General features: G+C 50.9%; 3 protein-coding genes across 16 annotated transcripts; all 3 read right to left on the bottom strand.

Annotated features, from left to right (window-relative positions):
• Positions 1–373: 373 nt before the first annotated feature.
• ACTG2 (actin gamma 2, smooth muscle) lies at positions 374–7455 on the bottom strand. The gene is made up of 9 exons (XM_040538100.1): positions 3375–7455; positions 2460–2631; positions 2245–2373; positions 2049–2159; positions 1634–1718; positions 1389–1550; positions 1115–1306; positions 717–898; positions 374–615 (listed from the first exon to the last, which is right to left on the bottom strand). Exons 2-9 carry the CDS (start codon positions 2583–2585, stop codon positions 472–474), a joined length of 1131 nt encoding a protein of 376 aa, XP_040394034.1. The 5' UTR covers positions 2586–2631; positions 3375–7455; the 3' UTR covers positions 374–471.
• On the bottom strand, positions 6812–22100 carry LOC121060379 (STAM binding protein). Of its 5 annotated transcripts, none has more exons than XM_040538095.1 (10): positions 21989–22100; positions 20372–20612; positions 14153–14228; positions 13428–13523; positions 12318–12693; positions 11559–11683; positions 10468–10605; positions 9214–9326; positions 8709–8808; positions 6812–8246 (listed from the first exon to the last, which is right to left on the bottom strand). In XM_040538095.1, exons 2-10 carry the CDS (start codon positions 20584–20586, stop codon positions 8190–8192), a joined length of 1296 nt encoding a protein of 431 aa, XP_040394029.1. In that variant the 5' UTR covers positions 20587–20612; positions 21989–22100; the 3' UTR covers positions 6812–8189. The 5 variants fall into 5 exon arrangements, with proteins under 5 accessions (XP_040394029.1, XP_040394031.1, XP_040394032.1 ...); XM_040538097.1 differs by having other exon boundaries at positions 21960–22069; XM_040538098.1 differs by having other exon boundaries at positions 20372–20802; positions 21989–22045.
• Positions 22101–22493: 393 nt separating this feature from the next.
• DUSP11 (dual specificity phosphatase 11) lies at positions 22494–27312 on the bottom strand. Of its 10 annotated transcripts, none has more exons than XM_040538112.1 (9): positions 27151–27312; positions 26981–27056; positions 26319–26450; positions 25592–25715; positions 24964–25024; positions 24589–24635; positions 24369–24444; positions 23931–24059; positions 22494–23063 (listed from the first exon to the last, which is right to left on the bottom strand). In XM_040538112.1, exons 1-9 carry the CDS (start codon positions 27183–27185, stop codon positions 22805–22807), a joined length of 939 nt encoding a protein of 312 aa, XP_040394046.1. In that variant the 5' UTR covers positions 27186–27312; the 3' UTR covers positions 22494–22804. The 10 variants fall into 10 exon arrangements, 9 of the variants coding, with proteins under 9 accessions (XP_040394046.1, XP_040394047.1, XP_040394048.1 ...); XM_040538116.1 differs by lacking the exon at positions 23931–24059 and adding an exon at positions 24110–24191 and having other exon boundaries at positions 22928–23063; XR_005814807.1 differs by lacking the exon at positions 23931–24059 and adding an exon at positions 24110–24191 and having other exon boundaries at positions 23008–23063; positions 24579–24635.
• Positions 27313–27333: the final 21 nt, after the last annotated feature.

Raw genomic sequence — 27333 nt, 5'->3', positions numbered from 1 at the left:
GGGGCCGGGGTGCTCCAGCGTCAGGTTTGGGGCGCCTCCTGAGAGAAGGGGCCGCCCCCGCGGGCTGAGGGCATCGATAGGGGATCGATAGGGGATCAATAGGGCTCTGCCACCGTGGGGGGGGGGGTTGAGGCATCGCCGTGGGGTTCGGGGCAGCAGCGCGGGGCTGGGGGCATCGACATCAAGTTGGGGGCGACCCCATAGGGTTGAGGGCACCACCAAGAGATTGAGGGCATGAACATGAGTCCGGGGGCGCCAATAGAGGAGCGGGGGTCAGGGCTCCTCTGCTCCTCCCCCACTACCCCTGCCTCCCATCCCAATCCCTCCCACCCCACAACACACAACCCAAAATCTCTCAGAAAAGGGGCAGAGCCTGGAGAAAAGGTTTTATTGCGCAGTGGGCGGCAGGGAGGAGCAGCGGGGGCAGAGGAGGAGCAGGGCGCCCCAGCCCAGGCACCGGGCAGGGGGTGCTTAAAAGCATTTTCTGTGGACAATGGAGGGCCCGGCCTCGTCGTACTCGGGTTTGCTGATCCACATCTGCTGAAAGGTGGAGAGGGACGCCAGGATGGAGCCGCCAATCCACACCGAGTACTTCCGCTCCGGTGGGGCGATGATCTGGCAAGACATAGGCCGTTAGCGCGGGATGGAGTCCACCGCACCCCCCAGACTGCCCCAAAGTGGGGAGGGTTGGGGGTTGAATGTTCCCCCCCACCTACTTTGATCTTCATGGTGCTAGGGGCCAGTGCTGTGATTTCCTTCTGCATGCGGTCAGCGATGCCAGGGTACATGGTAGTGCCACCAGACAGGACGTTGTTGGCATACAGGTCCTTGCGGATGTCAATGTCACACTTCATGATGGAGTTGTAGGTGGTCTCATGGATGCCAGCGGACTCCATGCCTGGAGAAGAAGGTGGCTGTCAGCTCTCCAGCATTCCCCTTTCCCCCCCTCTACCCCTCAGCGTTCCCCAGAAGAGCTGCCCGTGGGTTCATCCCACAGTTTGGGTGCATTTGGGGTGCATGCACTGCAGGGACACCCTGAAACACTGCTGCGGAGCACCACTGGAAAATCACCACCTGCTTGCTGTTGTGGTGGGGTAATACTGGGTGGGCTCACCAATGAAGGAGGGCTGGAAGAGGGTCTCAGGGCAGCGGAAGCGCTCGTTCCCGATGGTGATGACCTGCCCGTCAGGGAGCTCATAGCTCTTCTCCAGTGAGGAGGAGGAGGCAGCTGTGGCCATTTCATTCTCGAAGTCCAGGGCCACATAGCAGAGCTTCTCCTTGATGTCGCGCACAATTTCCCGCTCGGCTGCAAAAGACAGTGGCAGGTGGTTTCAGTGCACATTCAGTGGTGGCCCCCAACCCCAGCACCCCCTTCCCCATCCCCATACCGGTGGTGACGAAGGAGTAGCCCCGCTCAGTGAGGATCTTCATGAGGTAGTCGGTGAGGTCACGGCCAGCCAAGTCGAGACGCATAATGGCATGGGGCAGAGCATAGCCCTCATAGATGGGCACATTGTGGGTGACTCCATCCCCAGAATCAAGGACGATGCCTGGGAAGGGGAGAGTGGCAAGGGATGGGGCTCAACAGCATCTCAAATTGTCCCAGCTGGCAGATACCACACATGGTACTCACCAGTTGTGCGGCCAGATGCATAGAGGGAAAGCACAGCTTGGATGGCAACATACATGGCAGGGACATTAAAGGTCTCGAACATGATCTGCGAGGAAGGGTGCAAAAGGCAGTGAGTTAGCTGGGGACATGGGTTTCCACATTGCATTACACCAAAAACCGTGAGGCTGTGCACTGCACTGAAAAACACGTGGGTCAGTGCACAGTGTGGACATTTGAGCCTGTGCATGGCCTGTGAGCTAACTGTGGAGATCTCTGCCCTTATTGCAGCACAAAGCTTTAACCCCTGCCTGCTCCTGTCACCCCCATCACTTCCCTGAACGGGTCCCCCCCATGCTCAGCAACTCCCCCCCCCCCCCAAAACCCTCATGGGGCAGCTGGGTGGAGGGGCCGCCCCGTGGCAGGCACAGCACCATACCTGGGTCATCTTCTCACGGTTGGCCTTGGGGTTGAGGGGTGCCTCGGTCAGCAGTGTGGGGTGCTCCTCAGGGGCCACACGTAGTTCATTGTAGAAGGAGTGGTGCCAGATCTATGGCAGGCAGAGAACAAGTTGGGTCTTCCCATGGGATGAACCTGGAGCCATTGCCAGCTCCCTGTCCCGTGGAGGTTCTCACCTTCTCCATGTCATCCCAGTTGGTGATGATGCCGTGCTCGATGGGGTACTTGAGCGTGAGGATGCCCCTCTTGCTCTGCGCCTCATCACCCACGTAGCTGTCTTTCTGCCCCATGCCTACCATGACACCCTAACACCACCAGGAGAGACAGCCGCATTAGCCTTATTTAAGCCACTAAAGGAAGGAGCAGAGCTGAGAGACCCCCAGGTACCCACCTGGTGCCGAGGCCGCCCCACGATGGAGGGGAAGACGGCTCGAGGGGCGTCATCACCGGCAAAGCCAGCTTTGCAGAGCCCGGAGCCGTTGTCACAGACCAGAGCAGTGGTCTCCTCCTCGCACATGGTGGGGTCGGGAGAGGCTGGTGTTCAGGGGGACCTGGGGGAAAAGCTGGGGTGGGGGTGGAGGGAAAAAGCATTAAATGCGGTGGTGAGGAGAGGGAGAGACAGGGTTACGCTGTGCTACTAGGTTGGGCTTTCGGTAATTTGAGGGTTTGAGTCCTTTTGCTGCAGGGGAAGCTTCAGCTGTGGGGATGCATGGCTCTGCAAAATCCTCCACAGGCCACGATGCTCAGAGCGGGGCGATGGCCAACCCCAGTGCCAGTGCTACTTCTTCCTCCTGTGCCATCCGACGACCAAAATTGGTTCCAAAGCCTCAATGCCATTGGCTTGTTGCCAGGGAGCTCCGGTGTTGCTGTCCCAAGCCAGTGCCCCCCAAGCGGGCAGCAGGGAGGCAGGCAATGCCCTCTTGTCCAGTGGCTGCCGATCCCATCTCAGTGGCAGCAGGGCCCCTTGCAGCCTTTCCCCAAAATGGGAAAAAACGTTCGGATGCACTCTCCAGACTGGAGGAAAGCAGGCAAATAGCCCAAAAATATATTAAAGAAAAAAAAAAGTGGGGATTTTCCATGACTGGAAATGCATGACCCACTTTGGCTGCAGCCCAGCTTTCTTCAGCTCTGCGGAAGACCCTGGCCGGAGGGGTCGTGCTGGGTTTTGCACCTCCCTGTGCTGTGCAAACTGAGCTGAGGCTACTCCAGAAGCCCTAGGGCACCCCAAAGCCCCTGGGGGAAACAGGGCATTTTTTTCCTTCCTGTTCCTGCAAGCAAAGAGAAATCAGTTCTGGGCAATACTCACCACGGACGCAAGAGCTCCTTTCCTCTGGGACCAAGTCCCGATGTGCCGTTGGTATAAATACCAGCGAGCCCGTGAAACCTCAGAGGCGGATCCTCTCTAAACAAAGACCCTAAATAGGCTAAGTGATGGTGTGTTAGCCATATGGCCATATAAGGTGTTTTATTGCATTAAATTGACCTTGGGCTGATGGTAGGACCCAGCACAGTTAATTATTATAAAAAAAAAAAAATCTATGTGGGGATGCTTGGGAGGCAATAACCCATTGGTGAGTCTGTTCCTTTTATGCTATGCTTTGATAAACAAGCCAGACACAAGTCCTTATAAGTGACGTTCCAGCAAAACTGAAATGGAATTACCTCCAGTTCATGGGGCAACGTCTGATGGCCTTTGGCCCTCTCTGACCCTGGTGGGACCAACCCTGCCTGGGAGGGAGGTGGCTGGGGGGGGGGGGGGGAGGGGGAGGGGTTGTGCTGTGCATTTAGCATGCCTGAGACACCAAAACCACACCAGGTGATGGGGCTGGTGTATTGCAGCCTCCAAGGAGGCACTGGACTTGGTCCCTTGCACCCTCAGCATCCCATGCCAGGGAGATGTTCCTCCCTGAGACTTTTCCCACTCTTTTTGCTCCCATCTTTGGGCTTTTGGGGTGCCAGTGCCCCATAGCGGCTGGGGGGAGGGAGGCTCAGCTCTGTGCAAAGCCAAAGATGCTCAGGGTAGCATCTACCAGCTTGCTGGTAGCATTGCCCACGTCCCAGTAGTTAAAAAGTTCCTCTGGCACTGCACGTCCTGGCCACAAATCCCTTTGTCGTTGAGCCTGATGCTGTTCTTCAAAGCCTAGCCCCACACCTTTGGTGTACTGAGCCCTCACAGCCACCCCAGGAGGGTTTAGAAGCAGGATGAGCACAGCCCACCCTAGGGGTGGGGTGGGGTGTGTGTGTGGGTGCTGTCCCTGCGTCTCCTGCCCCTTTGCAGCACAGGGGCTGCCCCTGGGGCAGGCAATGAGCCCCTGCCTCCCACCCCGCCCCACCAGTGTTTGCTAAACTCCCTGGTGCCTTTTTAAGGGCAGCAGTCCCATACTGGGGCCTCTCCCCGAGCTCCTGGGGCTGGGAGGAGGCAGTGGAGACACCCTAGAACTGCCTCCAAGAGTTATGGGGTTGGAAATGGTGAAACTGATGCACAGGGCAGTCAAGGCAGGTGCTGCCTCTCGCTTTGTGTCATCAGGTCCCAACCCATGCTCAGGGCAGGAACGCTGAGATGTTGATGCAGCAATAAGGACTCAAGAGCTGCGGAGTCACTCTTCCAAAACGGACACAGGAGTCCTGACAGTCCCTCTGGCCTCAGAGCTGTCACTGCATGGGCCAGAATGGGGACGCAGTGGCTCCCTGGCACGGCCACCTCACCCACACCTCTAACAATGTCCCACATCAGTGGCTCTGCCCTGGTAATCCCCCTTCACTGGGGGAAACCTCAGCTCATTTGGGCTGGATTTTTCCCCTGGACCCTGGCTGTGCACTTGTTAGTGTTCTCACTGCGTGTTCCCAGCTCAAGTAGGGAGCCCACTGCAGCTTCACATCCTAGCCTGGGTCCCCTGGCCTACTGCCAAGCATGAGGTCACTGAGGCAAAAGGTTGCCATATATGACATTTTGGAAAAAAAAAAACACCAAAAAAACACACACACACACGAAAAAAAAAACCCCACAACCATACAGCAGAGTGAGGAAAAAAAAAAGCTGGATGAAGGCAGCACAGATGCCAGGCCCCAGTGTGCCCATACATGCAGCCTGTGGAGGTGGGGGACCACAGCCCCATGGAGCTGGTTGCATGACTGTGTCCCACCATGGGAAAATGGGGGACTGTGCCCAAAGCCACCAAGCCGTTTCCATGTGTGGGGGGTGCAAACCGTGGGGCCACAAACCCGCTGTGCCCCTGACAGCTGGAGACAATTCCCAGCTGTCTCAATCCCTCCTTTTTCCCAGGGACATGCAGGTTGTCTCCACGTTGCAATACTCCCCACACCAGGACCTGAACCATCCCAAAGCCTCAGCACAAGGGGTTTAAAGTCAGGACTGCTGCGGCAAAGCTCTGAGCTGGAGCAGGCGCACAGCCTAAAAAGGAAAGATTCGGCCACCGCAGCCAATCCAGCCGCCAGCCCTGCTGGCGTTTGGCTGTCCCGCAGCTGCAGGGGGAGACGCCGGCTGCCCCGGGATGCTCACAGGAACGCAAAGCATCCCACGGTGCACATAAGGCTGGCCTGGCTACGATGAACGTGGGAAGCGGGGGGGGTGGGGGGGCACACAAGCCAGCCGCTGAACTTGGCCGGGAGATTTCAGACCTCCCTGCGCACTGCCAACCCTCAGCACCTCCGTATATGGGTAACATTTGTGCTTTAAACTACTCCAGCCGCCTCTCTGAGGATAGAGAAGCCGGCAATGGGAGCTCTAACATGGATTTGAGTCTGCTCCAGTGCCCAAGGCTGAGAAAAGCATTGCTCCCTGCCTGCGGGTAAGCCCCCCAAAACATTCAGCCCTCATTGTTGCAGAAAACAAAAATTCCTGCAAATCATGGTTTCATTTAGGCTTAGCTCATACCAAATTCAACCCCATTTTGAGTGATCTTAAGGTATAACAGAGTCACATCTGCTCAAACACTAGCAGCCCTGCCATAGCTGGACAGATGGGATGGCTTGGTGGGACTCGGGATTTCAGAATTCATTCCAAAGCAAAAAAATGATGACTCAGTGACCCTAAGTGCAAAAATGCAATTAAAAACAAACAAAAAAAAAACACACAAAACAGCTCTGAGAGCAGGGCAGGGTGTGAGGCAGCAGCCAGCCACTGACATGAGAAGCGCAGCTCCTGCGTGGGGCCACACTGCAAGGAATTTGAAAAATTCTCCAGCAGGGTTTATTGGTCACTGGGACAGCTTACAAAGGAAGCAGTGATTTGCCACCAGCTCCTCTCCCTGGCTCTCTCTGGTTGATGCTGGGGTCAGCTCAAAAATCAAGACCTTCAGGGATAAGGACTTAAGACAAATTTATTGTGATATGCACCATGAAATTGAATGGATTGCTGCTTCAGGAGACATCAGGCTGGAGAGCGGACTGCTCCCTTCCATGTACAGCTGTGAGATGAATACCCCTACGTCAAGGCAGCATAACCCACCTCAGAGAACAGTTAAAATAAACTAGGTCTCACAGTTAGTTCCTAAGGATGCCATGAAATCCCACCGCTTCCCTCCTGCTGCCACAAGGAGTCTGTTTCCAAAACTGCAAAAATGATTGCGGCAGCAGTTTGTCACACAAGAGTCAAGGAGGTGGCTGTTGCAAATAAACAAAAAACATAAATAAATTGATTCCCTCACCACTCTCAGAAACTCCCTACACCTTGCCAGCCCAACAAGTTAGCTCAAAGAAAACAAGCAAGAAGAGAAGTCCATAGGAGATAATACAATCCCTCTGTATTAAGCTGTACACCAACAAATTTTGTTTGCCATTTTGTATTTAGAAGTACATGGACACGACCTATATAACATGTATGTACGTATCCCAGGTGGAAAGGCAGCTCCTGCTTTTCTTCCCTTACTCACATGGACACGTGCTGATCATCAGAGCATCCTGCCAAAGAATGTGGAAAGGCTGTACATCATGCTCAGTCCTCTGAGGCAAGATAACTTTCCACCTTTCAATACTACTTTTTCCCTTTCAAAACCAGCATAAGTGAGGGTGGAAGCTCGGCACAGACAGCAAAGGGAAGCAAAATCATTGCTTGTCATCTGATATGAGTAATTCAGAGAAGGTCCCCAGCTGGGGTACTGCATAACAGTGATGTCACGGAGCACTTGTTTTGGCAAGGAGAGACTTTGAGAACTGAAGAGGCAGTTGGGAGTGGTAGTGTTTGAGGACTGAAGGAGCACAACCTGTCCACAAGCCTGGGCAAGCAGCTGAGTCCTGGGGTGTGTATCAGTCGTGGAGTCCACCAACAGCGCAGCCAAGAGATGGGAGAACCTCCTCCACTGGATTGCCAGCACAAGCCAAACCCAAGCCCCCACCGGGCAGCCCAGTGCAACAGCTGGAGCGAATGCTCCATACAGGAAAAGGAATAAAGTAAGGAGACACTCACTCCTCAACATTGCTAGAACTAAGCAGTGCTGCATCCAGGTACGTTCTCCCCGAAAACACCGAAATAGGTGTTTCCCAAAGGAAGGGGAAAGCACAATGGTTGGGCCCCTTCTTGCTTCACTGGGCAGAAACCTTGCAGCACCAGCAAGCAGGACATGTTCTAGCTCAGAAGACTGGTCAGCAAGGATGGGCTCTTGACTGGGGTGAGAGGTGTTAGGAAGGTTTGATTTTAAACTACAGCAAAGATTCATCTACTCCCAACCAGCCACACTCAGGCCACAATTTATCAACCCAGAAAGAGAGGCAAAGCGAAGTATGGGTTAATTTGGGCAAGTCCCACTTCAGAAAGCACTTGAAGTGATTTCACACCTCAAGGTTGCAGCAATTCACAGGGAACCCCCCAAGATGCTGGTCAAGCCACAGATTAAGCAATTGCTTCAGTGTTAGCTTCTGTCTGAATTTCCAGTTAGCTTTTCCCTACACCTTGAACCTCAACACCACTTCACCAGTCCAACACCAGGCAACAAGATTTCACATGCTCCCACTGAGGTCAGGGAACTGATTTCACTGTGACTACTCAGGAAGGAAGGGGGGTCATTACACAGTAGAAATCATCTGCTACAGGAGGAAAGAAAAACTTCCCTAGGCATAGAAGGAAGGTAAGATGGTTTTACAGTAAACGGTTAAGGCAAGAGGCCTATCGGAGATCCATCAGTACCACATCTCTCTCGACTACTGACACGTGATTGCAGGTCTGGAAGAGAGAGGAGAAGAAAGAAGGGACAGGGTGTTATTCAGATATTTCCACAGCTCAGGTGAGTCTCCTCAACCTCCTGAGGCAACCTGCACCCAGTGGATTTCACAGGACTGCTCTCTCTTTGCAGGGAAGAAACCAAGACAGACCAAAACTAGCACCCCGCCCAGTACAATGAAGAGATCATTGCAGGATACAAATACAAATCTCTCCCTCAAATACAAACCTTTGCTACTGCCTGGATCTGTTTCTACGGATAAGTGCTCTGCATCACACCTCCAACACACGCTATCAAATCAGAAATCTTTTGCACCTCAACTCTAGTGAGAAGCAAATCCCTGACAGAATCTCTCCTGTCCTGGGCCATAGCATAGCATCTCGATACAGATATAAACTCAAGGGAAGTGTCCAATATGCTAACATACAGTACTACAGCCCCAGGTGCCCTGTGGGGTGACTTACAGTGAAGAGAGGAGGGTCTTTGGAGTGCGGGTGGAATCCTTTCTGCCGGCAGGAAGAGATCTCCTCCAGGCCATGCTCTGTCAGCTTGAAAAACCCTGTCCTAGAGCAAATAAACACATGCTCTGTACAACTCAAGCCTCTGCAAATAGAAGCAGCTGCTTCTGTGTTTGAAAGAGCATGTTTGAGTCTGCTTGTCTCAAGCACAAGGTACAACACATGCTGCAGCATGCTCCTCTCCGAGTCTGTGGCTGCAGACTGGCCTCCTTTCAGGGGTGGGCAATCAGATATGACCCTCCCTGAACCAGCTCAGAAGAGCCATTGGATCATACACTCTTTCAGCCTCTTCTGGTAAAACTTTTATCACATCACTTAACATTTTATTCCTACACCAGGAATCCAACAGAAAAAAGGTGATGGTGAACAGCTGTTCAAAACTTGCTGAAGAGACCTCCTGTCCAGCCACAGGCAGAGGGAAAGCCTTGTCCTTCCCCATAACCATACTTACTCCTGGTATTTTGGAGAACACACAATAGCAATGGACTCCGGCAACATCATCTGATAGGAGCAGTGTGTGTGCAGGTCCACACTGGAGAGGAAAGCTGTTTGCGTGGGGTGAGTCTGAAACACATGACAAGATGAGAGGAAATTACAGCAGGGTTGGAGAACTAGTTCAAACAGACTGCGGCTGCCAAGTGGAGGTCCTAATGGAGAAGAGGCACAGCGGACCTGCGTGCACACTTAAAGTGGCTTTGGATTGCCCCAAAACATCTGTTCCTCCTTCCCATTTGGAAAAAGTACAGCAGATACTCTACATTTCTGGCAACGTCCTATGCAAATTCATATTTTAATGCACAACACTTTCCTTGCTTTAAATGCAAGTCAGTCACTTCACATGCTTCTGCAGTGCAGCTACGTCTAAGGCACCAGATGCATATAATACTGCCATGAAACTTCAAGATAACCCATTGCACCAAGATGGTCAAGAGTTGTACAATCACAGGCAACATCCAACTTCCCCAGCTCTGGCTGAGAGCTAGATTTTATAGCCTAACTCCTGCAGAAACGTTTTTCCCCTTTTCTCCTTTTGCTTGTTAGGTTTTTGCTGCCAAGACTAGGTCAAAGGTATTCTTGAGGGTCCCTGGATGTTACAGGGCTATCACTGAAGAGTTAACACTGGAAGCAGACACCCTACACATATCAGGCACATCCAGCAGGCATTTATTTGTCAGAACCTTTGAGGCAGCTGCTGCTTTCGAGAGATTACTCAGCAGCACCAAACGTTTTGCTTGGCATCGATCCGACTGCCAAAGGCTCTGTGGGGACAGGCAGCAGGGCAGCACTGGAGCCAGTGGAGGAATCTGGAGCTGGCACATCCCGCAGCAGAGCAGCACACAGCTGTCTGCAAAAAGCTGTGCTCCCACAGGGACGCATCATTGGAGAGTCCAGGCACTGACAGCAGGAGCTCCATGTAGGAGGCTGCAATGTTCTGATTTTAGCTGCATGAACTTCAAGCCCAACATCTAATTTCCAAAGGGACTGATGCTTTAGGAAGGGATCTGAACTTAAAACAGGCCTGGATTTCTCCAGCAGTGTGAGTTGTGACAGAGACTGCACTAGAGAGAGAAATCCAACTAAAAAGATGCTGCCAGCTCCACGCTTTCTCCTCCAGTAAATCCTCCTTCACCAACCCACCTTCCTGCACCCCTTTTCTCCACAGCTGAATACAAGGCCAGTCTGGATGTGAAGATGAGAGACTCACATGGATCCAGCCAAGTGTAACGAGGCCATGCTGGTCCTGGATCAGGAAAAGTTCCTCCTCATTCTCTGTGTTGCAATAATCAGGGCCTCCATACTGCTTGGGAATGATGACGTGGGTTATCGTGAACTCATTCCTCATCTGCAAGGCAGCACAGGGAGGCTGTTACCCTCCAGACACCCCCCAAAGAGGAAACACTATTACGGTCCACTGGTGCAAGGTAATTTCCTAAGCTTTGGGAATGAGGCATTTCTGCATTCATCACTCAGGGGTCCAGCGAGGGAAATAGCAGCTCTAGAAAAAAGCCCACGAGTGCATCTACCATCCTTGTGCAGGTCACAGAAATGGTACTGCAGGCTACTGACAAAGGAGTCCTAGATTTTCAGTATGAGCTGGCCATGGCTTTGCCATGCAGAATACCCATAAGAACTCAGAGAAGCCCTGGACACCCAACCAAAGGAAATCTCCTCACTCAGTAAGAGCTGATGACTCATATTTAAATAGTCACCAAGCATCTGCAAGCAGCTGGATTGCAGAAAGTTGCTACACCAAGCTATTTAATTTGAAAGCAAATTTCTCTAAGCGTAACAGCCCCAGTTGACGGGGCATAGGCTGGAGCTGCCAATATGAACCTGTGCGGGCAAACTCTCTGAGGAAGAATTGTCTTCAGCCTGTGCTTGCACAGCCTCGTCTTGGTGAGCGTCCTAGCTCACAACTGGGACCCCAGTCCTGCTGGTACCAAAAGGACAACTCACTGAGCTGCCTGTCATGGCCAACAAAGGAGCACTTGAGGCAGGTAATCAGCAGAGCCATCGAAGTGAGAAAGGAAGCAGAACATCAATAGGGACCTGGTAGCTGTCACCTCACATTGACATACACTCCTCACATACAGCCTGAGGAAATCCTCACATAAAAAGGAGGAAAAGGAGAGGCAGACCAGCCCTAACACTCATATGAAATCCTCGTCATCAGTGAAACTGCACTATGTCCTTTCACAGCAAAGTCAGGGTCCTCTAGCCACTTCCAAAGCTATTACACTTTAAGAAAAGGCCTCTGCACCACTTAAAGGCTCTTAATTAGTATTACCACCTTACCAGCTTACCGCAGAGGATCCCACATGTCTCCACTCCTCGGACTGTGTTGGTATCAGCCAGCTGGAGGAATTTCTGGCACAGCTCCCGAGGGACAATGACCTGGCGAAGGGCATCCATGCTTGCAACTGTGGGAATTAGGAACACAATGAGCAATGATAGCTGGGGACACCAGAGGGATATTCCCTCAGGTCAGTAACTAAAGGGACTAGACCGAAAAACTTCAGCCTGCAAACAAACTATTTTAATGTTTACAATTACAGTGGCAGCCACAGATAAAGTTAACCATTAATACCTCTTTCAAAATAGGGTAAGAGATACACAGAACGATGTTTAGAAGTCTGCCAAAAGCAGCATTTCGTTAAAAAAAAATGAAAACACAAATGCTCAAAAAATGTCATTTAAAGATGTTTCTCTGGTCAAGAACCAGTCACCTGGAAACATCTGAATCAGTATTTCAGAATCATGTTTGGAAAAAGAAGAGAATTTGGTCAAGCTACTAGGAAGACCAAAAGCCAAACAGACTGTAGATTTTTGATCAGTAGCGAGACTGGGGCCCAATTAGCAACAGGAGACAGTTCTTCCCAGCCCTGCAAACCTTTGCTGGACAGCAGGAGAACATCCAGTAACTTGGAACACCAAATCCCCAGAAGGGATGGAGCTCCGATGAGATACTTCCAAAAGCCAGACAAGAAGCTCAGCTCCTCAGCTGCGTTTGGCTCAGACCCAGAAAGGGAGAAGGGTGCACTGATATGTACTAACTGTTTTCTGTGTTCCCCAAAGCACTAGGTTTCAAAGATCTGTCCACAACAGGAGGTTTGGGTGAGACAATCTCCACTGATGGACTTGCAGGGTGAACTGGAGAGGCAGGAACCTTTGGGATTAAATCAGTTGGGGGCTTTTCCATGTCAGGGATGAGGGGTCCATCCAGAGACTCTGGACTTGGCTCTGGCTTTCCATATTCCTGCACTATCCTCAGACGTTCCTTCTCCAGCTCCTGCCGTCGAATCATCTCCTCAAAGACATGAAACTGCTCTTGCTCTGCCTGCTGCTGCTTCATCAGGGCTACACGATTTCTCTCCTCTTCCAGTTGCTGCTGCAAAGCCAAGTTGCGTGCAAATTCCTCTTCCTCCTCTTTCTGTAAGGAGAAATATGCCAAAGGACACCACCAGATAGGGGAACAGTAGACCAAGGTAGAATATGGAGCCTATGCCATTCCTTTAGAGCTGTAGCTTTGAACCTGCTGCCTGTAGACCCTCAGCAATCACAGCAAGACTACTTCTAAAGAGTCTGCAGAAGGTAACCAACAGAAAGTACTTCCTGCGCAGAATCTTCACCTTGCAAAACAGAAATCAGCACTTCCATCAGCAAAGCCTGCTAGACCAGAGCAGTAAACTGTTGCCTTACCTACCCCCTTGTGTGCGATTATAATTCCAGATTGGGAAAGTGCTATTTCGGAGATAGAAAAATCACAGTAAAACTGACTGCAGAGTTTTCTGCTTTGCACACAGAACCCCATGTCCTCACTCATGCTGCTATGAGCTGAGTTTCTGAGTTATGACTCAGACCCAGACCTCACACTGGGACAAAGAGAAAAAAACAAGTAACAGTCCCAGCTTAGACTGCCTCCAAAACGTGCTATGAAATGACATATAGGGATGCTATGACAGGTTCACCTACATAATGACAGCAGAGACATGACTGGGACAGCCTTGTGCCATAGGTGATGAAGAAGTACCCTGTAAGCTCAGGCCACCCAGAATTCACATTCTCTAGCACCCAGGGAGCCCTGGAGCCCTGCTTTCTTCCAAGCTCTTTGTGGCTGAGGGTTTTCTGGGTTTTCTGACAAGCCTCCAGTCTACTCTCACTCACCTTCTGCTCGTTGTACTTAGCATAGTCCTTGGCGTACCTCTTTAACAGCTCCTTCTTGAGCTCTTCAGCTCTGGGGAAGGCTACTTCTTTCAGTTTCTGAAGGAAGAAAATACAATCATAAGTGCAACAGCCCCAGGACAAGAAAAACAGGACCAGAATGGATGCAAGAATTAAACCTTGTTCTTTTTCACAAGGCAGGAAGATCCTGAGCAGCTCCAGCGCCACTGGCACATGGGCTGAGAGTATGCAGATAGGCACATTGTAGCAGTGTGGCACAGACAGCACCACCACCAGCCAACACAGAGCAAGTGCTTAGGCAGTGCAGTCCTTTGTTCTTCTAGTCAATGCTGAGCAGAGGAGCAGTAGCTTCTTGTGGCTGTGAGCAATCTCCAAGGATCCCCTGGTAAGTCTCTTTAGGACCACTGCACCCAGCTACCACAAAGGGAAAAGCCACACAGTGTTTAAAAAGCAAAGAGTTTAACATGAAAGAAAGGAAGCCCCAGCGCTCAACAGAAAGTAAATTGGATGGATACAACCACAGCCAGCCCTGCACAAGCACGATGGAGTAAGAGCCCAAACTATAACTCCCAAGGGGTCATGGCTGCCTGGGCAAGCCAAGGCTTCTCAGACTTTGTGCAGTTCCCAGAGCCACCAAAACCCACGATCTACAACCCTAAATCACTTCCAACAGCAGCCACTAAACACTTGGCAACATTACTACTTACTTTCACTGTTTCCTTCTTTTCAGGTATGACAGCGGTTTTGTAATCACGATGCCTTGGCAGCTTCTCAATGAAGAGCCTGTAAACACAGGAGAGAAACTGCATTTTTGAATCCCAGCAGAAAGGGGCAAGCACGACACAGTAAGTGGGATTTTGGGGGGTACAGTTCATTCCCTTCCAGCGCAGTATCCCTCCTCCGCCACTTCCCTGGGCGCTTTGCTCCTGCAGTCAGGATGGCTGTCTGCCTTTCTACATGAAACCCCCCATCGCTTCTGAGCTCTTCATGACACACAGGGAATCTTGTTCAATCCTAGGATAGCACCTTGCACAGGATTTTTCTTCCACCCAGGCTTGGGGATGATCCTCAGGAATAAATACGTTTGTTTTAAACAGAAACATTGATAAACCAGTCTAAAACACCAAGGACACTGGCAGTGATTCAGGAAGGTCCTTGGGCACCTGCCTACACCTCTGTGAGCACCCAAGGGGAGAACAGGCAAACTCAAGGATTCAGCTGACTCATTGCTCACACCATCCTTCTGCATGGGGGAAGAAAACAGTTTCTGCAAGAGATGGGAAAATTAACTCAGACCGTGAAAAGAAAACCTGCAGGTAGGCTAAAAGCAAGTTCACAACATCCTCAGCTGCTATATCAGAAGTCTTTTGGCTCTGTTGCATGACAATCCCGGGAAGACAGGGCAGTATTTCAGACCTTTCTGTGCAGCAGGGCTGGTTCTAAGACTTCAAGACTGAGCTCAACATCACCTTGCTCCCAGCACAGCTATGAACAGGTTTCTCAGTAGCCAGGATAACAGCTCCCACCAACTTCCAGGGAGCAACTCAGGACACAAAGGTGAAGACACGGAGAAAGAGCACTGCAAGCACACCAGCAAGGTGAAAAGCCCATAGACACGGAGAGGTTCACTCCTGCTCAGCTCTGTAGAGTTCCCCAGGCCTGAGGCATCCTTAAGTTATCTCTGTGAGCACTAAACCCGGTGTTGCACCCAGTGGTGCACTAAACCGTGTGCTCAGAGTGAGGTCACAGCAAGCTTATCAGGAGACAAGGGCTTGGCTAGGAGACAAAGCACCTGCAAAGCTTTGGATACAATGCAAAAACACCTGCCCTGCTTCCTGGCTCTTTGCTACAACGCTCCAGCATCTGAAGGAGGATGTCCCCCAGCTCCTTCAGCTACAGCAATAAGTAGAAAGCAGCCTCATGCACGTACGCAAGGAAGAAGGGTAGAGAGGACTAGACTGTGCCTCAGGGAGCAGCATGAACAAACCAAGCAGAGGCAAGTGGGAAAGACTCAGCAGGAACAGAGTGAGAATGTTCCTCACACTGCGAGGTCTCTGTGTGTGCAATAAACCCAGCTCCTTTAAAACCCCAGTCCTCTGGGAAAAGTGAGGACTTCTTGCAAAGCCGGCTCCTGGTTGCCACAGAGGGCGTGAGGATGCTCTTGCCAGACACCATAGGATTGGCACAAACACGTCACACCACAGAGAAGCTGCTACTCCATCCAAAACCACTGGTGAGGTCCCTGCTCCTAGCTGGTGGTTGCAAAGTAGGTCACTGTGTCAAGAGGACAAAACAAGGCTGTGATCACTGCCAAGAGATTGCAGATTAAAATGGAAGGGAGTAATTGCAAAGGATTAAGAGCAGAGGCTGGATTGGAGAGGATGGAAAAAACAGCAGAGGCAGCTGGCTTCCCACACGTCACGAACGGGGGGAAACACGGATAGCAGGACACAGCAAGGGCTTTGGGCAGCCAGAGGAAGACTTTGAGGCAAGACCATGCAGCAGTAGGCTGAGGAAGGAGGCAGAGGAAGGGCAAGAATGCTTCATGACTCCTGTCCACAGCCCAGCTGAGGCTTGGCGGGACTTAAACCTGCAGCTCCCATCGCCAGAAGTTTTGGGCTTGTTCAAACCTCTGACTGCTCCCAAGTCCACTATGAGCAGCAGCTGCTTGGCACTGAGTAGCCACATTACAGGCTATTTTTAAGCACTACTATGGTACACGTGCCAAGTCAGTGTCTCTCAAGTCCTTTAACACCCCACACAAACTCTTGGAGCCAATCCTAGCAGCTCACAGCCACACAGGCAAACCAGGAGTCCAAATACCACAGGAAATTCTACTGCTTGGTAGAGTACCATGGGTGGGGCCTGAAAAAGCTGGTTAATATTCAGGGATCACCTCCTCTAAGCTCAGGAGCAATGCATCCCAACAAAGAGGAATTCGGGCAAAAACACCAGGAGACCTGCATGGAGGAACAAGGGGCTCCTGGCCAAACTCAAGCAAGAAAAGGAGGCCTAGAGAGCATGGAAGCAAGGACAGATAGCCTGGGAGGGATACAGAGACATTGTCTGAGCAGCCAGTGGGGAGTAATTGCCTAAAGTGACTAGGAAAATTAAACTACTACTCACATTTTAAAGAAAACGTACAGCATTGAAGAGGCTTTCAGGCTAGAGCATAGCTGCATTACCTGAGCATTCCCTGCGCTTCCAACCTTAGATGTTACCGCACTGGGGGAACCTGGTGTGCTGGCTCTAAGGCACAGTACGGAGTGTAGAGCAGAGCGGAGACACCGTGGCTAGGCTCTGTGACAAGAGGGGGACTCGACCGTTCTTGTATCGGTCACCGAGACCGATAGATTGCACTTTTGCTACCCTGAGCCAACGACCTGTCATGTTTTTGACAAAATGCTGTACTCCAGTGAACTTTTGCTCATTATAATATCATTATAATACCAAAACACACCTCCATCCCAAAAGCTACCCGCCTCCAAGGCGCGACCACCCCTCACTGAGCACGCGCTCTGAATTTCTCGGAGCCTACACCTTTAAACGAAAGTGAGAAAACTTTGCACCAATCGTAACTGAGGTATGCCTGACTAGAGTCACTCAAGCTCCACCTAAAAGACAGAAAATAATATAAATTGGCTTAAGAGAAAGGGGATGTTAGGGAAGATACCATAACAAGGAAATATACCATCACGAGGGAATATAGCATCATGAGGGCCTCCTGACTTCTGGGATCAGTCGACAGGCTGAGCCTCCCTTCCCCCCCCTCCCCCCCCCCCCGAGATGCCTTTGGGTGAGATTTGAACGCTTGGTCATACGAGGTGTCTCCGTGGAAACTTAGAAATCTTTAGAGTCTTTGTGCCTTTTAATGTGTTAATTTCCAGGCTGTGCACCTGTGCATTTCAGGCATGCTAGCTTGCTTTTGCAGACAGTAAATTATCACTGGCAATCCAAAGAACCTGTGTACCCTGTGTACCTGTTGCTGTAATAAATTGCACTTAATTGCATTGTTCCTAGCCGTGATCTCATTGAACGTGACTAGAGGACGGGCGTGTTACACTGTTGGTGAATCCATGACGATAGTTCAGTACCCTGAATCTGACCGGACCTGGAACGGTTAATCAGCTACACCCCTTAACGCGACAGCCAGGAATCAAGTACAGAAAGCCAAAGTCCTTTTAGAATGAAACTTGGCCCGGGATGTCATGGGCAACAAGAAAGGCTTCTATAGGTACATCAGTGATAAAAGGAGGACTAAGGAAATTGAGGGCCCTTTCTTGTAAGAAATGGGAGACCTGGTCACCCAGGATATGGAGGCTGCTGAGGTACTCAATGAATTTTTTGCCTCAGTCTTCACTGGCAAGAGCTCCAGCCACATGGCCTGGGCCCCAGAAGGCAAAGGCAGGGACTGAGGGAACGAAGAGCCACCCATTGTAGGAGAAGATCAGGTCTGAGACCATCCAAAGAACCTGAATGTGCACACATCAATGGGGCCTGATGAGATACCTCTGCCAGTTTCCTCAGGACCCGCGGATGTAATTGCTAAGACATTGTCCACGATATTTCAGAAGTCGTGGCAGTCTAGTGATGTTCCTGCTGGCTGGAAGAGGTGAAACAATCCCTGTTTTAAAAAGGGAAGAAAGGAAGACCCAGGGAACTACAGAAAACATGGCTTCACCAAGGGAAGATCATGCCTGACAAATCTGGTGGCATTTTACAGCACTGGTTGATAGAGGAAGAGCAACTGACATCATCTACCTGGACTTGTGCAAAGCATTTGACACTGACCCCCATTATGTCCTTGTCTCTAAATTGCAGAGACACGAATTTGATGGATGGATGACTCATTGCATAAGGAATTGGCTGGATGGTCACACTCAAAGAGTTGTGGTCAAACAGCTCAATGTCCAGGTGGAGATCAGTAACGAGTGGCATTCCTCAGGGGTCAGTACTGGGACCGGTGCTGTTCAACATCTTTGTCAGTGACATGGACAGTGGGATCAAGTGCACCCTCAGCAAGTTTGCCAATGACACCAAGCTGTGTGGTGGTATGGTTGACATGCTGGAGGGAAGGGATGCCATCCAGAGGGACCTGGACAGGCCTGGGAGGCAGGCCTGGGCGAACCTCATGAGGTCCCCCCTCTGCTCCGCTCTCGTGAGACCCCACCTGGAGCCCCGTGTTCAGCTCTGGGGCCCCCAGCACAAGGAGGACCTGGAAGTATTAGAATGTGTCCAGAGGAGGGCCATGAAGATGATCAAGGGGCTGGAGCACTTCTCATATGGAAACAGGCTGAGGGAGCTGGGGTTGTTCAGCCTGTAGAGAAGGCTCTGGGGAGACCTAATAGTGACTTTCCAGTTTTTCACCTTTCCTGCAGCCCAGCAGCCAGGCTAACGTAAATGCCGCAAGTATTTGAAAGCTACTGGAGAGAAAACACACTTGCACTTACTGCTGTAATGAAACAGCGAAGGCACGTTTAGTTCATTTGTTTAGTTAGAGAAGAGTTTCTCCTTCAGCCCCAGCTACGTAACCAGCCTGGAAAACTTCCCGCGGGTTTTACACTTCCCAGCTCCCTGTGCAGCCTCCTGGGGCGCTCGCTACTATGACCATAAAAGCTTAGGAAGTGCAATGTGGGAAGCAACGCTAATCGAAGAAAAATGTGTTGGGTTTAAAGAGGCTGAGGCAGGAACCCTGTGCACAGACGCAGGGCAGGAAAATGCCCATGGAGATGCCAAGCTCTTTCTGGATAAGGAGGTAGCGAAGCAGAGAGCAGACTCAGCCCTTTGGCCATTGAGTGAAACTGGGTAAAGATGGGAGGATTTGAGGATTTTGGCCAAAAAGCCTAAAGGAACGGAATACTCGGTGCCATTGAGATATTTTCCGAGGGTCACAACTTTCAGCCCTGTGAGCACAGGCAGGTGCATCTAGAGGCATGCGTTTGCTTCTCTCTTACTCTGAGCTGCTCAGACAGAAGCCAGACCCGATACCACGTCACCACGTTGGCACGGTGTATGCTCAGCAGCGTGGCTTTCAGACCCAAGATGGCTTGTTCCTGGCCAGCTGCAGAGGTGGCAGCAAGAATGTCTGTGCACTTGTCCACATGTACAGCCCCTGAGCTGGAGACCCAGCAGCTATGATACCATACAGGGTCTTGGATGGGTTTATATTTAACCTGGGGCTTTCTAGAAGGGTACTCAGGACCCATGGATCTCACGCACTGTTCAAGCCAGTTGACCGGTGTCAGGTTCTTCAAACTCAGTACTCTTCCTCACATCATTCCTCAAAAAGGTGTGGGTGCCTACGTACATGCATAACAGGGATGGAATTATATTATTTCCAAGAAGTAGAACTAAACCTTGAATGCTACATAACTGATTTCTGCACTGAAGTAGGAATTTGCTGCCTGCTGTAAAAGGTTGTAGTAGCTTAGACATAAAGCAGGCTTCTCCTCCAAAACTGGTTTATCAAAGGACCATGGAACCAGCCTGTATCTGCTCCAGAGAGCTACCTGATACCGAGATCTTTGGCCACTTATCCTTGCTAATCTACATGACATCATGGCTATCGAGATCAACCTAGCCACAGGGAGCCAACACCTCTCTCGCTGGAGAGGAGTTGCTCTGGGAAAGAGGAATACAAGGCAAGCCTGATTTTAAAGAGAATTTCTACCTACATCCTGCAAAGCAGTGAACAGTGTTTTTTTGTGCTTCTACCTCACACCTTTGCAACATTTCCTGGTCACTTGAACCAGGCTGGTTGTATCTTTGCCTCTGCAATTCAAAGCAGCAAAACTCTGGACAGAACCTGGTTCTTCGAGCTTCGCAAGACCTCACCATGTTTGTACACACTCAAAACACGCAACATAAAACCCACAGCCCCTTGCACCAACACAGGTTGCTTGCAAATGAAGCAGAGCTGCTCTTACGTGATGTACTTATTGTACAAAATGAAGGCATGCTCAATATTTCCCTCCTCTGAGTAAATCGTCGCCATGCGGAGGATTTCCACGCCAGAGCGGTAGTAGCGTCGCGGTGGGACATCCTCATTCACTTCAACAGCGCTCCCCATCTGGATCAGGCTTCGGACACGCTCCTCTGGCGGGAGGCTGACATTGGCATGGTCAGGCATAATGAGGCACATCAACGCTGCTGCAGCACTGACTTACTCTGCAGTGGGAGGAAAGTCAAGTGTGTCAAAACCACTGTAGTAGACCAGGTATCTCGTCCAGTTTCCTTTAAAGAAGCCCATCCTCCAGCAGAAAAGCACTTAATACCCAGGTCAGGTAGTTCTGAGAGAAAAATCTGGGGGAAGCTAGGCTCTTTTTGGACACAGCACTTGGATATTTACCTTTGCAACCTGAAAGACAGCCACAAATTCAAGATCAGTCCTCGGCAATTGAGTTCAGCCCAGGGTTTGACCAATTTGAATCCTACCCAAAATGGCTCTTCCTTGCTAATTGTCTCTCCATGTAACACCACCAGTGCCACGCGCTAATTTGGGGCAAACTGGCAAAAGCATTTCCTTTGGACTTGAGCAGCAGAAGCTTTGCGCAGGGTTTTTGCATGGCAGCACCCACTGCTTCACTTATACAGCAGTGATGAGGGCTGCAGGCCATGCTTCTGGGCGCTGCTGCTCAGCAGAACTGTCCCTACCCATCAAGCTCGAGCCCACATTGCTCTTGCCCAGGCACAGGCACTATCCCTCTGTTCCCTGTGCTGTGGGAGGCACTGCCATCACGCCACGAATGCACCTCAACCTGATCTGCGTATCTACCTTCTGCCTAGCTCCTACAAACACCTCCTAAGCCACGGCACAAGCCAACAAACTTGAAGCCAAGGAAATGCTGAAATCACCTGGGCAGAGAGCCCCAAAAGTCTCCTCAGCACTCTCCCTTACACTGAAAGCTCAGCTCCCCTGGAAAAGCCCCCTCAGATCATCGCAAGGGTTAAATTTCCTATGAAATCACGCTGCTGAAACCAGAGCGCCTTCTAAACCTTCCGGCTATGTGAGGCTTCCCCACAGCTTCTTCCTAAATGGGGGAAAGGTCCCAGCCACAGCGAAACGCTGCCCAGCGACCCCAAGCAGCGGACGCATTGCCTTTCTGGGGTTACCTCGGAGGAAAAGCCCTTTTTCGCTGCAGCGGGCTGGTGCTTCTCAGGCCTCACCTCAGAGGGGAGGGGCGCTCTTTCCCTAAATAAGGCCTGCGGGACAGGGTCCAGCCGGCAACCGCTGCCCCCAGCCGCTCCCTTACGGCACCCGACAGGGCCGCGGCTGCGGGCGGGACCCGGCCTCCCCTATCCCGGGGAGCGTGGGACGCCGCCGTGCCCCCGGCCAGCGCCGCCTCCCCGCAGCCGCTGGCCCCCCGGGGGGGGCGCGGTCCCCTCGCGGCTCCCCCCCCCCGCTTCCCCCAAGGGAGAGGAAAGACACTTCCCAACCAGCTACCGGCCCCCCCAACCGCCGCCCCCCGGACGAGGAGGGGGCGGGGAGAGGCCACCCCCAGCCCCCACGGCCACCTGCGGGGGGGCCCCGGCCCGAGCCCGACCTGCGCCGGGACGGAGCCGTCGCCGCCGCCGCCTCCTCAGTCCCTCCCTCCGCGCTTCCGGGTTGGCGCCTGGCCCTGCCCTCCCCGCCTCGTTCTCAGCAGCCAATCACGAGCCGCCACCGCATCCGCACACGTCGCAGCCGCCTTCCGCCCGGCCCGGCCACCGCTTCCTGTCCCGTATCACCGCTACGTGGGGGGTGTGTGTGCGGGGCGGGCCGGGCGGAAGTCCGGCTTCATGACGTCAGCAGAGCGGCCCGGACCTTAAAGGGGCCGCTCCCTCCCAAGAGCCCTCAGCACAAGGCCCGCTGGGCTCCTCTCTGCCGTCGAGCTGGACGAACTGAGCCAGCACAAAAACCGTACGCGCTGCAGAAATTTATCAAAAGTGGATGAGAAGAAAAGAAATCACCTAGTGACAGGCCAGGTCCTGTTTCTTCACGTTGTCAAGTAAATCGTCAAGAAAAGCCCTCGCTGTTGAAAGTTACAGACATGTTCCCAAGGACATTTCTTTACGACCAATCCAATTCCATTTATTCTCTGCATCTCTCGATAAACTGAGGAGGCTGGTATTTGAACACAGGATTTCAAAAATTCTATGTCAGTTGTAAAAAGTACCCAGAGAAAGGGTAAAAAAAAAAGAGAAAAAAAAGAAAAAGGAAGGAAAAAAAGGAGAGCTGTACTGGTCTTACGAACACCTTCACTTGCAGTTCCCAACATCCAGCTCAGCAGCTGGTGGATGCCACAGCAAACTCACTCATTCAACCAGCCGCAGAGCTCCTCCTGGGTGAAAAAAACAGCTCTGGCTTTTGGTGTATGTTTCTACACTGTCACAGGTTTCCTACGCCACCGCCTGCGTTTCCTGGCCATGTGCATTTCCTGTGATTGGTGCTGGGAACTCGGAGCTGGGAAGCACAGTCTGTTGTGCTGCATGTTGTAAGGCAACGAAACCGGACAGTTTCTTGGTCCCAAACTGCAAGGCCACCTTTGCTCAGCCACCCTGTGTTTGTGCACAAGTTCCTGGTGTTGTGTGGGTGCCTTGTGACCTTGCTTGCGGTTCTTCTTGGTACAGCCAGAGTTTCTGAAAGAAGATTTGGAAGTCAGTATGAGGAGAATTCAATCCCCTTCAGTCGCTCTGTGTACGCAGAGACTGAAAAGGCTGAAAAGTTCAGAACGTCTTCAGCCCTCTGGGTTTACCCAGTCCCTTTTGCCCCAGCTTGAAAGATGTGACAGCCGGGAAGAACAGCCAGCTGTCAGCTCATCTCCTACAAGCTGCTTTCTTACAGCTGTGCCACAGGAAGGGAAGTTTCCGAAAGAAAGCATCTTGTATGCCCCATAAAATAAGGGCTGAATAAACCACTGTCCCACCAGCAACAGGCACTGGCTACATCTGCTCCTGAGATGCTCTTGCAGCTCCCACACCACCCAGTGAAGCCCAGCCTAGCTCATGCCCCAAGCAAAGAGGAAGCTCTTTAACGGCATTTATTGCTCCCCCATCGTTCTTCCAGATAGGATGACAGAAAAAGAGCCTCTGTTTCACTTGAGGTGAAGAACTGCCTTGCTCAGCACGAGACTCAAAGAAAAGTGCTCTTGCCCCTGAAGTATCTTAGCTTGAGAATATTGCAGCCTTAACAGGAACCAGCACCACCATTGTCAGCGATGTTATTACAAATCTATAGGTACAAGCACATTATTCAGAGGCAAAGAGCTTTGCACATGCTGCTGCAGGCACAATGAACACTTCAACATTAACAAGCTTGAGCGAGATTCCCATCTTCACTCGCTCCCAAAAATGGCAGGGCAACAGATGCTGTCACGTATGTAGCAGAGTTGCATCTAGACTTGTAAAACCACAAGTTTAAGTTTCTTAAAAATAAGTAAACAGCCTTTTTTGTTCTCTCTGCTCAGCTATACTGTATGTATAGAGGCAAGAAGCAAAAAAACCTACCTCGGCATTGCTAACGGGAATTGTTCTGAATGGTGCGGGTGATGTTCAACCATCTGCTTTCTCGTGTTTGATGTAGCGTCTGCTTTTCCCTTGAGGAGGTCCAAGCCCAAATTCTTTAGTCCGCAATTCCTTAAATAGATCTCTAAATAAATCTCTATGTCATAACTGGGCCTACATACCATTTGTCAAGTGATCATAACAGCTCTTTTACATGTAAATCAACTCCCCTTCACATTCTTCCTCCCTAGGACGGCAGCAAGCCTGTGAAAAGGCCACATAGGAGATCTTTAGCTCCCAGTGTCCCAACTGCCCGCTTTCCTCCTTATTCACCGGCTCCACTTGACCTCCATCAGCAGGAGCTAGGCAAGTTTAAAATCTATCTATATCCTGACAGCAGTTCTCACTTTGTGTGTGCACTCAGGCACACAAAAGGCTTACTTCTTTCCAGATCTTTTCTGAAGATCTTCAATATAGTTCATTCTCTCAATAGGATGCCCTCGAGCTCTGTTGAACACTGAAGAGAGAAAAGTCTGAGTTATAACAACATTTCACTGGAAAAAGCCTGAAGCCATCTAAAATCACAAGCCCGAAGCCATCTAAAATCACAAGCCCATGATAACATTTTGCATCTTGACAAGAAGAACATACATGTACGTACACTCTATTGCAGCATTTGGCTCCATGCCTTCAACATCAATCAGGTACCTGAACAGATTAACGAGAAAGCTCTAATAACACAGTTAACTACAGAGATATTGACAGATCAGACACAATTCAAAAATACAGTGGTGGGAAGTTTTTAGAGCTCGTTTACAAGCCAGAATCTAGTAGCAGTATTTTGTAGTTTCTTATCCCTGATTTTAGCAAACCCCTAACAACAAAACCTTCTCTAAACTTAAAAGCTTCATATTCTTGCCAGTTGGGGATTACACAGGTCACTTGACTCTTGTTGCAGCAGTAAAACATTTCCTTCTCGAGCAACATGAAGCCGGCAATACCACCACCTAATTCAGTTTGACCAAGGACAACTCACCTACAAACCAGGTAGCCAGTTCTGTTCAAGCCATGTGTGCAATGCACTCCAATAAGTTTATCTGTAACACACGGTAATCAGTTTATATTTTTGAAGTGTTCTTTTTCCAAAACCAAATCAGAGCAAAAGAAGCCCATTTTACATTTGTCCTTCAACAGGGACACCAGCACAGATAAACTGAACTGATCGTGTAACAAAAGCACCACCTTTGTGTCTAATTATCACCCCTGATTTTAGTTCATTAGCTCATTTAATTCTGTGGCCTCATCTGCATGGTCACACAGCTCACTGCATGGAAGGTATATTTAAAAGCTCTACGAAAGGCTGGCCTGCATTTCCTGAGCACTAACAGCTTCCTGTTACCAAAACAGGATCAGTATTTATGGGCAGACTAGACACAGTCTCAATTTCAATTAACGCTTGACTCGCTGCTAATTATCATCGAGCCAGCATGAACTCCTTTACTACAAGAAACTGGTCTCACTACTGCCTCGACATATACATGCCAAGATGAGGAAGGGAAATTCATGTTGTGCACAAAGGTTAATGAAGAACATTGCCAACCCCAAGTCTTCCGTGCCCTTCCCATCAACAGCACTTGTTAACGTAAAGGAAAATCCACACTTACCGTTGTCTTTATTGTCTCTCAAGAAATTTTTTACAACACTCTTGAATTGAAAAATGGTCTGATTATTTGGTATTTCATGTCCCATTGTCAAGATCTTTGAGTAGCAGAGTGTGGCTGGTAGCTCCTACAAGAAACAAAGAAGGACAATAATTTTATAAAAAAGTGCGAAGATTCTCACTAATTAGAGAACCCTGTGACAGAAGATACAAGAAGACAAGTCTTCCAACTAAGCCCAGAAGACTGGCAACACAGTTTTAGGTAAGAAAAAATCTCTTTCATTTCTTTAAACTTTATCAATACTCCAGAGCAACCTATTTGCATTTTTGTTCCCTGTGCCTTTGCTCCTTCCTTCCTTGGAAGCACAAAGCACACACAGAAGCTGGAACAACTTTGCCAACTAATATCCACACATGCGATACCACAAGCCAAAAAATATTTGTAATCAGCTTTTAATTCAGGAGAGCCTGTAAAAAAACATCTTTACAGTACCTCCAAACCTGTGATGGTTGTAAAAAGAGAAGAGTTGAAGACCACAGTCTTGCACTTGATCAAGGATGAAAACTGCATCCCAATGTCGCTGCAATGCTCAACCTCATCCCTTTTCCAGAGGATTTGAGTGCCACATGCTCTTTAAAGTCACCTTCTTACAAGAAACTTCTTCTCATTTATTAGCAATATTAGGGCTTTAAGAGAACTTTACTTTCCCAACAATGCGACCAAGACTGACCTCTGGCCTGTAGTAGCGAGTTGTGTATGTCAGGTCAATGATCAAGCCCAGCTCTTCCCTTTGCTCTTTAATTTTCTTAATGAGGTCACGAGGTGAAAATCTCTCCTCTGGATGAAGCTTGTGATCAAAACTCTGAGGGAAAATAACATTCAATGACAGACATTAAATGTAGGTGCACTGCGACTGGTGAATGGAGGGAGGAGGCTTGCACTGCCAACCTCCTGAAGATCATCCTTTTGGGGAAAAAAAAAAAAAAAAAAGGAAAAAGACACAAATGGCCAAAATCAAGCACAGACCCATGTCTGTGTTGCATTGTGCCAAACCAGAACAAGCTCTGGACCATTACCGTTTTGGGACTGTTCTGCTAAGGTATTCCAGGAGCGACTAAGGACTACGACAAAACATTACAGGGCAGCAAACATGCTGAGGAACAAGCTCGAGTTTGGCGAGGGCTTTAAAATGGGCCCGGTTCCCGTGGAGGTGCACAGGCAGCACCGCACACTGCCACCAGCTCCACTGCCCCTGCGGGGCCACCCACGAGCGAGCGCCAGCCCTCGGAGACGGGGGGGCACCAGAGCTCGGGCGCCGCCGTGGGGCCTGCTGCGGCACCGGCCACGTCGGCAACCGCCTGGGGCCGCCCTCGACCCCCTGCCCGCGCTCACCTGCCTCAGGGGGACCTTGAAGGCGATGAAGCGGGTACCCGGCAGCCTCCGGCCCAGCGGGACGTAGTCGGTCCACCTGAAAAGGGAAGCAGAGGAACATCAACCACCGGGGCCCCGCTCCCGCCGAGCCCCTGCCGGAAGGGACGGGGTGCCCCGGGGGCGGCACCCACCGCTCCGGTACGCGGCAACCCCCGCGGCCCGGCATGGCGACAACCGCGCGGCCCAACGGCGGCGGAGCCACCGCTTCCGCTTCCGCCGCCCCGACACCGCGCGGCCGCCGTTCGCACGGCACCGGGAGGCCGCAGTCCGGCCGCGGCTACAGCGCCCCCTGGCGGCACGGAGCGGCACCCGCC

The sequence above is a fragment of the Cygnus olor genome, chromosome 27, assembly GCF_009769625.2.
Source record: "Cygnus olor isolate bCygOlo1 chromosome 27, bCygOlo1.pri.v2, whole genome shotgun sequence".
Taxonomy (NCBI): Eukaryota; Metazoa; Chordata; class Aves; order Anseriformes; family Anatidae; genus Cygnus; species Cygnus olor.
The sequence above is the reverse complement of the archived record's forward strand: the minus strand, read 5'-3'. Positions and strand labels throughout refer to the sequence as shown.